Genomic DNA, 15,400 nt, shown 5'->3' on the forward strand with positions numbered 1-15,400 from the left:
ACTCGATGAGGGTTTCTATAATATTTTTGAATAAATTTAATTTATACTTTTTTAGATACTAATATATTTCTGCTAAATGGACAATAACTTGTAACGCACGCGATTAATATTATATTCTTTTACGACGAAATATACCTGTACAACATATGGTTGTTCTAGGAGATTGCGATCCCGAGTGAAGTCAACATGTATCACATACACCTTATGTAGAGTGCTTGTAAAAATCCTACATGCTTAATATCTTACGAGATGAAGATATATATCGCGATTAATATAGAAAATTGTCCGTTTAAATAATAAATTATCACTCAGTTCTATGAAAGTATATAAAATATATGAATTTGTTACAAATGTAAACTGACTGCAACTTATTTTGAAAAGACAGAATTTTGCCACTGATCCACGAATCTTACCTGTATATCTATCATTCTGACGCAGATGTATTTTCTACCGTCAGTCTTCAACGTGATTAATTTATCCATCGTAGGGAGACAGACTCATCAGAGAGGAAAAAGAAATTCAAGAAAGAAACTCAAAGAAGTATTTCTTTCGAGGGTTAGGCTGCTTCATTCCGTGACATGACCTAACTATTTCTGCCAAGCAACCAGGGGGTTACTCAGCTATGCTGTTCATCTAAACGTCTTTTTGTTTTCTTTGTGTGTTGTATGACAGGTTTTATATAAAATATTTAAAAAGTTTGCAATAATAAATGAGCACAGTATCGGGATAAAAATCATCTTCTTTTCCAAGATGAAAAAATTTTAAAAAAATACAAAAAATACAAAACCTAAAAAATTGCTGAAAAAAAGAGATTAAAAAAAATGTAAAATATTAATAAAATAATTTTCTGATATTTTCTAACTTGATATGCTAATACAAATTTTAACGAGGATATAATTTCTCATTGTCTACGGATAATATATCAAAGAAAAATAAACCCAAACATATGATTTACGCCTCATTGGTGAGGAAAGAGGACGTGCGCCCTCAAAAAGCTATCTTTTCAACGATCCATGAGACAGCCCTCCAGTTTCCAGCTGAAAGGATAATACCCCGGTAACCTCGTGACCATCTTTCAGGTGCGAGATAAAATTTCACAAGATTCATACAAAAAATATTTCGTTTATTTGACAACAATTTCGCTTTCGGTGACGCGGAAGCGCGATTAAGAAGTTATCGTACAAAAATTATTAAATTTGCTGTACATCTATATATCTAGATATCGCGAACCGCGAGTGATAATTATTTACAATTTTATCACGTATTTATGTATTAATATTCTTATAAAAAGCATGTAATAATAGTACCTTTAAACAATTAATTAACCCGTTAACAGCTACGGTCAACAATTAATTAATCCGTTAACAGCTACGGTCAACGTTCGTTCGCAACGCACCATTCATTCAACGTAAATAATTTTATTATATACCTTGAGGCACATTCACCATTATTGAATTTTCGCGAAATCATCAGCAACGATTCGAAAAACTCATTCTCTTCTAAAATACAAGTGAAGTTGCACGATTGATGAAATCGACAATTTCGAAAAAAAAGTGATAGATCGATCGCGAGTTTCTTTTTGAGAAGTTCTTCTTTCGCTTTCGCGTTTTTATTATTTTTTACCCTTATACCACGGAATAGTCCTCGATTAGAGTCTCGCCAAAATGAGTTACAACGTAATCGTGGTAATACATCATTATACAAAGTGGTTGCCCGATGATGAGGCTTGCCCATACGACGATGTTGCCCCATCTGGCGCCGCAGTATCGCTCCGCCATCTTGCTCAACACCGACAGTGGTATCTAGAATGAACAATTAGCGTTGCACGACCGGAATTTCCGTACTTAAGGGCGGACAGGATGGATCTCGTACGCGCATACAAGATATAGTACGCAACGTAATTTCATGCAAAGGCCCACAGCAAATAATGTTGCAGTCTCTGCGAAATCTCTTGGAATCTCTATATAAGACATAACTGAATCATAAGCATCATAATTTAACATGTATTTAACTGTGTTTAAATGTGTTTTTTTCATCCGAGTTTAAGAGTTTGTTAAATTCTGTGATCCATTTCCCAAGATAGAGTCTTGAAATCAGAACGTTATTAAAACGGTCCGAAGTCGGTACAGTTTTTGAAGGATAAACAAGAATTTCTTGACGCTAGAATCAATATTTGAACAATGTATAGTCCAAGTAAACGGGCGGAAAGCTTACCTGTCCCATCATACCCATAAACGCCCATATTTTAAACGTTTTCAAGGGTACACTGACGAGATATTCATGGAAGAAAGCGCTGATGAAGAAGACAGTCACCGACGCCGTCATTTTACTATAGCCCATCTCTACAATCGGAATGTACAGATGTCTGTAACATAAATAAATCATTCATACATCTCTTGAATATAAAGTATATACAAATAAGATAAAATTTTCATTTGCAAAGAATGCAGACAACTGTTGTTCAAAATTTTTTCAATTGGACTTTAGTTTAAAAATTGGACTTTAGTTTAAAATAGAAATTGGACTTTAGTTTAAAATAAAATTTATAAAAAATATATAGATTACGAATATATAAATTTCCAAAGTTACCGTTTCAAAAAAATGATAAAAATATTTTTTATAAGGAAAATATTAAATTTAATTAAATGAGAAAATTTTGGACACTTGCGTTCTTTTTTACAAAAATAAAGTGCACAAAGGAAAAAAATTTTCGCTCGTGATAGCTTCTACAAGAGAATCAAAACATAGTATTCTAGTTAAGTTGCACACATTCGATCCAATAGAAAATAATCCAAATAATTCGATTAAAAATCTTCATTCTGATAACAAAAAATCCATTTGGAGCACGTTCGTCTATTATGGCGACAATATCATTATACAGCATCAGAAAAGAGGACAAACATTTCTATAGTATTCGCGTTCTAAGCGTCAGAAACACACGAAACGTTGTTAGACCGATAAGATAGATAAAAAGTACGATGGTGACAAAGGCGCGAATTCCGTTTCGAGAAATTAAAGCGATATCCAGGGAAGTTTCGCCGGATTGGCGACACTTTGCCGTTACCGTTTTCGTTTGTATGACAGAACAAGGAGACATAGACAACTCGCGAGAAAGAATCGTTAGCCGCTTGGTTATCGGTAGAACTGCATCGGAGAAGAGACGAGAGACCGAAAGGGGTGATGGAAAAAGAAGTACCGGGAGAGAGACACAAGGCGAAAGGAAGGAAGGAAAATTCAAAGGTAAAACGACGACAGTTCCGAGGATTTTAGATCGTGCACGTTTTGCCGCGGCCCCAGAACTCGAGATTCTTCCTTTTCCGCGCCCCTCAGCCTCGTCCTTTCTTTTTCTCCAACCGGGGCGAACGTCTCCTTCGCAAGGCGCTCGAGAATGTCTCCAGTTATAGAGGTATTATAAGTGCCGTGGGGGGAATAAACAGCCTTAAGTGCGCATCGCGATGCGTATCGGCTTTTCCCATTACAAACCTGAAAAGGCGTCGTCGTCGTCGTCGTCGGCCTCAACGTTCTCGTCAACAACATCTCTGTACGTCTAACGTCGTTTGAGAAACATTTCCATTTTCACCTCGGCCTTCCTCCTCCCCCTCCCCTTCCCTCTCCTCCCCCTCTCCTCGCACGTACCATAAGCTGCGTGCCAGTTTGCAGTTGCAACTGCGTATCTCGGTTGGTACGAGAAAAAGGAATAAATGACCGTAAGTGAGCAGGTGCAGCGAAGTAAAAAGGAGCGCGAGCGTCGAAACGAGACTTTGGTACCCGCGTCGCGGCGTCTCTTTAGCGGGTCTCATTTTCCTTCGTTTTTATATCATTTAAAAAGGGGACATGGCTGGTCATTTTCGCGGTACGTGTCGCGTTTTATAAGAATGTGTCGCGTTTGGCGAGACCGTCTCGTTTTGGTCATGCAGTGTTAGCTACTGCTCCACGTTATGTTACGTCTGTTGTGATTAATTCGAGTGACGCCTCTCTTTTTAGCGCGACAGAATTAAGCGTCTCACGTGTCACGATATAATTCGCATTAATTGTCAGAACGACAGAATAAAAAAAAATATATATATACAATATATAAAACATCTAAGCACATATCTCGTCGATATCTACATTTGACACGAAGTAGATTGGCTCTTTATACGACATTCATGGTGAACATCTTGCAGTTTGTACGTGGCAATTCTGATGGCTCCATTTTCTCTCGGTCACATAATAAGAATTTCGTACGGCTACTTTTACAGGGATTTAAACTTTCTTTTGGGCTACTTTCAAAGTACAAAGAACCGGCGCGAGCTCTTGAAAGGAGGTCGTCACTATGGCTCGAGTTGTTAGGTGCACGTGCGATGGGTAACCGTATAGAAGATGGAAGGCCCGCCGGAAAAGTCTTTCGGAAGTTCGTTGATTGTATTGAGCGGGGGATGTATAATCTAATGTGGCGGCGACAGCCGAGATGTATGAGCTAAAGTAGACATTTTAGGAAGAATAAAAGGTTTTCATACGCGAAAGCTCATTTTTGTAAAATAACAGGATGTTGTCTCTCAAAAACGTATTATATAACGACATACGCGCCTATGTATGAAATGTAAAAATTTATACGTACACTAACATTCAAGGTGCTCCGATTTCGATAGCAAAAATAAAAATTTACACACACATATTAAACATAATAATATATATCACACAATAATATGTATAAAATATGTATAAAATATGTATTAATTTTTCTATAGAATTTAATCAAAATTGTTATAAAAATGTTAGATAACTAGCGCAACTTGACCATCCTTTTCCTTCTTCGCCTGATGTTTTTACGTAATTGGTAAAGTGCGCCGATGTTACTAAGGCGATACACGAAGTGTTCGCGTTGAAATGACGGTCATAGCTGCGAAATAACCTCAGCAAGACGCGTATTGCGTTATTACATAATCATGTTACCTCTACACAGCCGAGTCAAAGTACGCGGAGTAAAGCGTCAAAAGTTTTTTCTTCCATGGAGCAGAAGGTACGCGAGAGGCCGAGTATTACGGAGCGTAGAGATGGCGAGGTTGAATAGAGTAAGAGTGCAAGAAAGGGAGATAGGAGACAGGAAGTAAAAGAGATGAAGGCCGTCGCCTCTCGCTGCATGCCGGACCTTTGATCGACTCTTTCTCTGTTCTATCTAACCGGGGTTAAACTTCGTTAACAAGTATGCCCCGCTTTAAGAAGATTTAATTACATTTCTCGCGAATGTCTGGCATCCCCGTCTGATGTACGGAAAGAAAGAGAAGTTTCTATGAATCGGAAACATCTAACCGCATGCACTTCCTGCGAATTTGATTGCTTCGCGGTTAAGTTTCGCAATTGTATTAAGTCTCGCTTGATTCGTAATAATAAATGGCGTCCTCGATTATAACTCGACGATATCCATTCTTAATACGATTTTTAATAAATCAGTACAAGTCTTTTTGTTTAATCATAAGTACTCTAAAAATTTAATCACATTATTGCATTTCTAAAAAACAGCAATAATCAATATTACCTAAAAAGATAATAATTAATGTTTGATATAAAAAATACCAATATTTGCTAATTAATTATCAATATTTCCAAAATAATCGTTCAACAATCCAAAATGTAATAAATTGTAGAAACTCTAGAAATATTTGTCACTTCATATTTAAATTAAATTTATATCGAACTCGAAACATTATTTTAGATAAATCTAAAATAGTATCCAAATCAAAAGTTGCTGATATTAAATATTACTAAAATCGATTTACTCACCGCACAGCCCAGCGATGCACCGGCATATTCCAAGTTCTCCAAAATGTATCAATGTTATTCGCGTTCCACCAGTCGCAGTAAAAATTCCGATCTGCGAAATGCAGTAGCTCGCCCATCAAGTTGAAAAAGGAGTGAAATGTCAAATAAAAAAAGCAAAGCCACATCAAATGATTCGGTATCTGGAACAATAAAGATTTTTAATTAGAATCAAATTTGCAACAATCGCATAATTAATTTATGACCGAATTAAAGAAAAATAGTAGAGTGCAAAAATTAACTCGTGTGCCAAGAATAGAAATGCTACTTGATAAGAAGGTCTAAATATTTTATAAGCTCAGAGTCCTGATTGTTCCGTTTCAAAAATAAAGCCCTATTTGTAAGACAAAAATATCAATTTTTAATACTATATTAAGAACATGATTCCGTTCCATCTGATCCATAAATACGTTTAAAATTTTATTTGGAGAACATGATGTAAATTTTCTATAGCGCAGGTACCGGAAAATGTAACTTTGTTAATAATCATTCTAAATTTTTATTCAAAAAAATATCCTGAATGTGTAAATGTTATAATTTCATATGTATTAAATTTTGTGAATAATCAAAGTTCTATACTCAACTATAAAGCATTTTAAATAAGCATCACAAAATGAAATATCTTTTTATCGACATATTTAAAAAAATGTCAAGATTTATTAAGAATTTAAAAAATATTGTATTTTTAAGAAAAAAAATAATTTTACATTTTTTTATATTCTATCTTTGTTAAAAGTTTGCATAGAAATTTCTCATGAAATTCGCGAATGAGAAACATATAAAATCGATAAAAAATGTAATCGAAACATATACAACGCAAACAGGTGATTAATGAAAAATAGAAGATCGTCAAAGCTCTCTTATTATATGTCATGCTTTAATAGACTGAATAACATGCAATGTAATCTCGAAATGATGTGGATAAAAATGAAATGAATATAATCGATGTACAACGAGAGAAAGAAAGATGTATTGCGGTATTATTTACGCACTTGCAGATGAAAGTGAAGCAACTGTATAATGAACTTATAAAGTATCTCGCCTCTTCTTTTAATTATGCTTTAATGGAAGTAAATAATTTAGACCGCGTCTTTGATCATTTATCGCGCACTTATATATAATATGATGCAGCTCTGAAAGTTTTTATCCATTTTCTTAATATTATTAAAAGATTAAGGAAAAGGTAATATATTATATATCGCCATTATGTCACTTTTTTATCTCTTATCTCAACGTTAAGATTGATTATTTCCTTCTATATCGTGACGTGCGTTGACATGGCTCGTGATGAAACGACAACTGAAATAAATGCCTTCGTACCAAAAGTGACGAGGGGGAAAAACCAAATAGGCTCGAGATCTAACGTCAAATAAATACTTTAGCGAAAATCTCTCATGGCGAACTTTCATGGCGAAGAATTCCGAAGTTATTTCGTTTCGGATGCTACTTCGAGGCCGCAGAGTCATCCGGTATCATCCGCGTGCCTCCGCAGAGCTCTCTCACACGAGGCAAAGGACTTAATAATGTTGCCAGGCACAAAGGTCAAGTCTCTTGCGCCGCAAGGCATCCGTGGCACTTTCACGAAAAAAGGACAGAGAGCCCTTCAGCACTTCCTCCCGCTTCCCAGCCTCTTCCGACATAGTCCGGGAAAACTTACCTCGGCGTTTTAATTTCGTTTACTCGGGGCTACTGTAGGAGAAAAAGGAGGACAAGGACAGAGTTAGGATTTGCAGAGAGAGAAGAAAAGGAGGAGGCATACCAGAAGCCAGTGAATCGTTTGAGACATGTCGACGATACCACAAAGGGAAAAGCGGTAAACTTTAAGCTGTCTCCTTAGCCAGAGGCTATCTGAAAAGAAAACGCTTTCTCTTCGAGTTATACGAGGGATGTAAAATCTTGCCGATTACAAATGCGATCAAACAGAATATGTATGTGCACAGCAATAAGGAACTTTAAAGAATATTGATTTCGAGATTAATCCAATCCTTAAAATTCTCGTCTGTATCAATATCAATATGTCAAATTTTGTAAACTTCATTTCTTGATACTGATAACTTTTATTTGTAATTCAAATCTTGGGATATACACGTACCAATATTTGGATTTGTAAATCTTTTAGAGAACATTCGAACAAACAATGCCAACGATATGCCTCTTTTCCCTCTGAAAGGAACTTCGAATCGGAAATTGATTTTTTCCTCGCCAAGCCTTGTACAGATTATATTGACGTAGAGATACAAGATCTAATATTGAGATCAGCAAAATCTACAAAACGACGTGCGCGAATTGCGCGAACAGGAAAGCGTTCATTCATATTGATGCGCGGCTCAAACATCGATCCCCGTGCAAGAAACTAGCAATATCGTCCGATTCGTGCTTGATCCCATCACCGGCTGCATAACATTAATGTGTGCTTGGCTTACATATACCATCCACCAGTCGATTTTCATCGATAATGCAAGAATATCGGATTACAAGGCGCGGCGGGATTCTGTACATGCGCGTATCGATACAGATCGGCCATATTCGCGTCATTAATAGTCGTTGCGAAAAAAAGTACAAGAGTATATAAGTCGATCTGCTTAATCGTATGCATTGCATTATGTTTGTAATCGATATCTTCCATTTTCTCCTCGATCAATGACCCTCTGTCGTCTTCTTCCTCCTGCCATTTTCTCTTCGTTTTCCAAGAACGTGTAATTGTCTATCGGATACGTTTACGCTTACTAGGTCTCTCGAAAGGCATTAATATATGAAAGATATAATTCAGTAATAATGGTTGGGATAGAGAGAATGTAAATACGAGCGGATTGAATCTTTTAACTTTATCGAAAGTCAGCTATTGGCTCGCGAGTGGGAGAGTGGAGCTATATTTCACGAATAAATATGCAAATGTTGAATAATCAAACTTCTAGACTATGCAGAAAAAAATCTTAATACCAAAGATAGATATCGATCATGGCGAATATTCCATGGCTGACATATTTCACTAGCGAAAAATAATGTAGCATTGTCAGCGTTATTATAATAATACGCGCGAGACGCGTTATTATAATAATATTGTGTATTATAATAACGAGGATAATCTCCGATGCAACGTGTTCCCCTCTCCTTATCAAACATAACACCCATTACTTTATGTTTAGTGACACGCGAATATCTTTCGCATCGTTGAGGATTACACGTTGAAAATTAGATCATGTTCATCGCTATACGCAAGCTTTGCGTACCCAATCGACAGGTAAAAGCGGCGAAAGGACCGCGCGACGCCGGTGCCGTTATAATTGTCGTTTTGTACACTTCGGATGATTTTCAAAGGCAAAGGGATTTCAAAATGAAGCACTGACGCGCGCGAAGGGCGCGGGCGTGTGTAAAAGGCGAGATCGAGCCACGAGAAAGAGAGGGACGGAGAGGGAGAGGAAGAGAGGAAGGACCTCGTTGGACTGCGGGAAAATTGCGTTTTCCCATTACGACGAGATTAAAGTCCCGTCCCGTATTGCAGTTCCGTCCTGTTTCTTCGGCGCCATCCTCGGGCCGACTTCGTATATAAGAACCGCAATTAACCCTCGACGGTCACACGGTGTCCCGAAGTCCACGGTACCCCGCGGCTATTTGCGGTGTGTAAACGAAAAGTAAGACTGTGCGCGAAAGATCGAGAGACGATCCCGGTAAATAATTTATTTTTTCCACGCACGCGCGCAAGAACAAACAATTTACCATCGCGAAGCGATGAGCAATCTTTGCTTCAACGGAGGAAAAAAGAATCTTCTTTCTTCGGAGCGAAATTTATTTTGTCCCGAAGCTAATGAGTCGCCTTCTCCATTTCCTCTATTCATATGTGTTATTAAAGAACGTGCCGAGAGATTTTTTTTTCTCCGTTTTAGTCGATGCATTTATTACTCACGATTTTATCGCTTTACTCCGTTCAAAAGAATTCTAGGATTGAAGAGAAATCGATTTTTAGACATTTTTTAACCTTTTGCTTCGGGCAAAATTTATTTCAATACCGTACATATATATATATATATATATATATATATATATATATATATATATTCGATCTCTCGTATCTAAGTTTCTCGTATTAATCCGTTTTTTATTCATACAGACCAAGTTAGATAAAACGGATTGAACAAACACAGTCAGATTACACACTACAACAAGAATAATAATAAAGTATCCGTACACGTGCATATTGAAATGTTCCATAAACAAGCTTATATTTATTTCATATCACAGTTATCTGAACCGCGTGTCTCGACGGAAAAAGTCGGCGACACGAATCGACGGGTGGATCAATAATTAACAGTACAGCCGGCTCAATTAACGCGAAACTTCCATAACAAAACTCGACCATGCACGACCAGCAGTCTACCGTTTTAATCGCGAATAATCGACATCTACCAACTGGCCGGATGCGACGGGAAAGTCCGTCGCGCGCCGCTATACACACTCCGAGGACAGTCGCTTTGGGACGAATTTATATAATTGAATTCGGTTCACTGGACTCCGTCCAGCATTCGAAACACTACGACCGGCTAGTTCCGATCCGAAGCATTCGAGCTAACGAGAGAATAACGAGCAACAGCGAACGAACGGATGCGAACACGCGGAATAGCTTGGACCAGTTTGAACGTCGAAGAGTAGCAGAGCGTGTCGGCGATACAAGAAGGACACGAATAAAAAGACACGATGAGTGCTATAGCGTTTGCATGAACGAACCTTTGCATATAGATTCTTTGTCTTTTTTTTTTTTTTTTTTGAGTTATGTATCGTTCCCGATGCGCCGAGGATGTTCTGAAACAATCATACATTCTCTTAACTGCGGATATCGGAGTTTAAAACACGAAAAATAGGAGCTATTTAAATATCGAGAGGGATTAATCTTTCATAATGTCAAGTTAATTTCAGATAATCCCGATGGAAATTTCTTTCGTATATTATCAATATTTTAGAGATTAAAATGGTTGAAAGAAAAAATTGACTTCATAAATTCAACAAAGAAGCGATCGTTTAAAATTCCTTTCCCATAAATTCTATAAATAGATACTCAATTACTCGAAAGAATTATATGTACCATTAGATAGATTTACTATTTTGACGTTCGCTTTCTAGCAACTGTTTTTTATTAGCGGTGCAGAAAACAGGTGAATCGAAAGTATCAAAACAACATCTTCGACGCGTATCGTTGTGTATCGATCTCCCCGCGGACTTGGCGACAAACGACCTTTTTCCATCGTCGAGCGTGCATATTTTACCCGGAAGCGTCAGAAATACGGCCGATGCACGACGAAACTTAAATCAGGAATTCATAGATTCCGGCGTACTTTTCGCGAGTGCCCGGAGCTCTTACAGAATCCCCTTCGCCCTCCTCCCTCCCTCCCTGCCTCTCTCCCTCTCTCTTTACAGATATATATGAATGTGTATGTGTGTATTTCCTTTTCAGAGATGTTCTTCCTTGAAGAGAAACACAGCATTTCTATTTCACGTTCTCGTGGACAACTTAGTTTATTTTCCAACATGCAACAGATCCAAGTTATCGTGAAGCAAAGAATTCTAACTAAGAACATTGAAGTTAACCGCCTCTTACGCTGTATTCTTTCACGTAGAAAATGTGGCACGCGCAGGAACAGAGTAAGCGAATAAATTAACAAAGCAAGATATCAACAGTTATCTCGCGACAAAGCAATCTTCATTAATGATTCTGAATAATATTCCTGAATAATACATGTTTGTTTATACATTAATAATATTCCTGTTTGTTCCCATACATGTTTGTTTATACATTAATAATATTCCTGAATAATACATGTTTTGTTCTTTAACTGAAAATTTTGTGTTACACATCTTGGATTATGTTATTGTTGAATATTCGTGTGAGAAAGCTGGCGCCAGTTTGCAGACTTTATACAATAATGAATGGATTTATACAACGCGTTGTATTAAGCGCGGCATTTATCGATGACACGTTCGATATGAGTTTTCTCTATCCCGTGTTCTGGCTGTCGAACGAATTCGTAGCCGTGGCAAAGTTCAGGTGGAAACTGCGTTCTATTGCGGAAGGGAAGAGATTGAATTCGCAAATATTGCCTCGAGACTTTCCTCGTAAAAGGTGCGCTGTAGAAAAAGAGAGAATCCGGCGCGAAAAATTGGAAGTATCTATCTATCTATGCAGTTTTGCAAATAAAATACGGTCGCGTGTAAACGATATCAATATGACGACAAACTGAAAGAATCGCAAAAAGAAGGTTTTTTTTTCGTTAAAATAACATTTCATAATATTTCATATAGCAAATTTTTCCTCACATTATTTGAAAAATATTTAGTATCTTCGAGTCGTGCACACGCGATATTATTTGACGACAAAGTTTTAGAAATCACCGATTTATGGTGTGTTTCAGACACACCCGGTACGCGCTTATAAATTTGCAAGCGAATATATAGATATATGTGTATACTCACCGCTAACTTGAGAAGACGCTCGGAGGCCTTGGCTACGTCCATATTCTGCAACGTAAACAAGAGAGGCACGAGATTATTAATGTAGAAGATAAATACATGAGAAACGTTGGAAAGAGAAAGAGGGGAGTAGGAATTAAGCAGATATGCTTTAAAGCTGAAAACAAATGCAAGTTAGGGACCCGGGTATTTGTGCGAAAGGGCAAAACATAGATCTACAAAACAGCGACAAGATATAACTTTCTCCAATTGAATTTAAAATTGTAAATACCAAGTTATAAGATTGTGGCTGAGTGAATTATTTCGCACATCACACAATTCGCAAAAAAAATATCGCGATCGTATACGCGTTCCGATGGAAATTTTGAACTGCGCGTTACAGTTAAATCGAATCAATGAATCGTCAATTCTTTTGAAAGGATGCAATATTTATACCCGTCTCTATACAACGCGCAATGCTTCGCCGCAATACAATTGAAGGTTTATTTTCGTGCAAACATTCATACATGCACACGCACATGCGAAATTAGATTAACGTCACGCATCCAGAAAGCAAACCGCAATATTTAATCCGTGTGTCGAAAAAATGCGGTTGTATGATATATCGCTTCTATTTTTATTTGAGAAACATTATTCTATGAGGATTTTTTTTTATTTTGATAGTCATCTCTCTAATATCTCCGAAAATTCGGAAGATAATCGTGTATTGATCAAGAATGAATGTGATAAATATTAATAGGAGATATCATAAATCTTTTTGAATATAATATTCGTAAAAAAATATTAATCATTGCAAACATAATCGATAATTAAATTTCAATCGTTCACTCTGGTTATTATTAAATATCTAATATGTATCTGAAAAATAATGCTTACTTATTTTAAAATATTTCTCAGAAAAATTATCACTTCAAAACATTTTAATTTAATTGCCCTATCTTTCAACTTATAGTAGTTTTCTTTACTTTTAATGTGACATTAAATGTTTCTTAAATATGTAATAAGGTAAAGTAAAATATGAAAATTTAAAAAAATTGAGTTGCTATCTGAAATACATGCCATTTAAATTTTTTAATGTTTATTGCTAATCAAGATTATATATAACTTAAATATTTTTTAAATTATTTTGTATAATTCACAATATTTAAGTATTATGTATATTTTATATAATTGTTAATATATAAATTAAAAATATCATCGTATATTTTAATTTATAAAATTCGCGATTTGGGAATAAAATATTATTTTAAAGACTATTTTATGAATTCATCTATGTTTTAACGGTGTACATCTATTTAATCCTATTTAATCGTATCATTGATATCAAGTTAGATTTTAAATTGAAATAAACTGCATTTTCTCGAAACAGAATTTATAAAATGTCGGGCAAAACAAAATTTAATATTCGAATCTGAATAATAGAATTAATCAACAAAGTTTAACGGAGGTCCAGGCATTGTTAACTTAAGGCGCATTATTAAATTAAACAACTAACTTTTAATTTAATTTAATAGTAGCTTCACCGAGCGAAGACATTCGAGAATTCCCTTTTCCTGATACAGATTTACAGTCGGTATATGTATGTCGAGAAGCTTTCCGCCGATAGAATTGATATTTCGTACGCTGGAGCGCTAATTGAACATGAGGGAAGGAAACCGTCCCTCCGATGTTCCGCTTAAGTGGCGGTTGTCGAGAGGTCCCTTCGAATGCTGCAACAGCCAGCTCCGTACTTGTATAACATGTTTGCAAATAAATACCTTTGGAGCTTCATCGCGATTTCAACACATTATTACGCGTACATGCATGCGCCAATGATCGCGTATTTTCTCTTAAAAAAGAGGTATCTTCATTGAATATAAACGAAAATCACGAATCTCGAAATATACTTCATGTAACAAGCTACGCATTTCAATATACATACAATTTATATATTTATTATACATCACACAATGCGCATTTTAATGAAATATACATATTAAATATAAATAAATTCTTTTGACATAATTTTTGATAAAATGTTATAAGATATTTTTATGTATATTTTTAAATGGAATTTCATATTTATTGCTTGCGAATGTAAATATATTATATGTACATAAATATTTAGAAATAATATTTAGAATTAAATATCGAGACAATGTATTTCACTTCTCATTTAGCAACAAATAGCAAATTTAATGACAATGAAACATATATAAACGGATCAGGATAATTACAATTATTATGACATATATAACCATTATTACAGTTAATATTCTGCAGTATACACGCTGTGGTAATATCATGATGATTGAATCATTCTTGTTTATGTCATCGTTGCAACAAATTGAATAGAAAAACGACAAAAGCGAAATAGAGAGTGATGCTATTATCTCTGACGATGCGCAAGTCAACACATAATACATAAAACGATTAACACACTCTATTCTATCTATGTGTACACTTCATAGTAGTGTATAATTATTGCAATGCTTTTACAGTTACAAGTTGAAAACTAATTGGACGGATTACTGGTTAAAAAAGAGCGATTCAAGCGAGTGGCAATAAAATTTAAGGACTGCGTCGTAAACAAACGCTTACGTCCTGCAGAAAATGATTTTTTTATGACAGCAACAAGTTGTCCCAACGAGAATTTCATGTTTCCTTAGCACCAACTTTACAGCTCGGTTTAATGAGGCCGCGATACTTTACGCGGTCTGATAATTACAAGCCGGGACAAGTGGTGAGCTTGGCTTACGTGGCGCATTTGCTATAAAACGCGGTCTTCTTACGTGTTTTAATTGAATGATTAAAAAAAGCTCCTTAAAACAACACGGTAATAAAAAGGAGTGCTTTAAACACGCAGCAAGAGCCAGAGATAATTGTTGATGAAAAATCTCAAGCACGATTTATCCGATCATATTAGTCGTTCATCTAGATATTTCGGAAGAAGAAGCGAGCTAGTTGCATTTGTATTCCATTAAAATCACAGCATTCCAAATGATTGCATTCCGTCCGGAGCTGCGAGAGTGGCTTGAGAGTCTTCGCGAATGAATAGCGGTGCTCGAGATACAGATACAAAAGAAAGGGAAAGTAAAGGATGTTTTAAGGATTGAAAATAAAGCGGGATGGATTTTTCTTCGCAAGATCGCGTCCGAAACAT

General features: G+C 36.1%; 1 protein-coding gene across 1 annotated transcript in view; it reads right to left on the reverse strand.

Moving 5' to 3' along the window:
- Positions 1-1,102: 1,102 nt before the first annotated feature.
- The window catches only part of LOC105253928 (diacylglycerol O-acyltransferase 1), a 90,611-nt gene continuing 76,313 nt past the window's right edge, over positions 1,103-15,400 (reverse strand). Inside the window, exons 9-12 of the mRNA XM_011262291.3 lie at positions 12,262-12,306; positions 5,764-5,942; positions 2,215-2,365; positions 1,103-1,802 (exon numbers count right to left, since the gene is read on the reverse strand). Coding sequence (XP_011260593.1) covers positions 1,626-1,802; positions 2,215-2,365; positions 5,764-5,942; positions 12,262-12,306 — 552 coding nt within the window. The 3' untranslated portion in view covers positions 1,103-1,625. The remainder of the gene's footprint in view (positions 1,803-2,214; positions 2,366-5,763; positions 5,943-12,261; positions 12,307-15,400) is intronic.

The sequence above is a fragment of the Camponotus floridanus genome, unplaced genomic scaffold, assembly GCF_003227725.1.
Source record: "Camponotus floridanus strain SB8 unplaced genomic scaffold, Cflo_v7.5 scaffold11, whole genome shotgun sequence".
NCBI classification, from domain to species: domain Eukaryota; kingdom Metazoa; phylum Arthropoda; class Insecta; order Hymenoptera; family Formicidae; genus Camponotus; species Camponotus floridanus.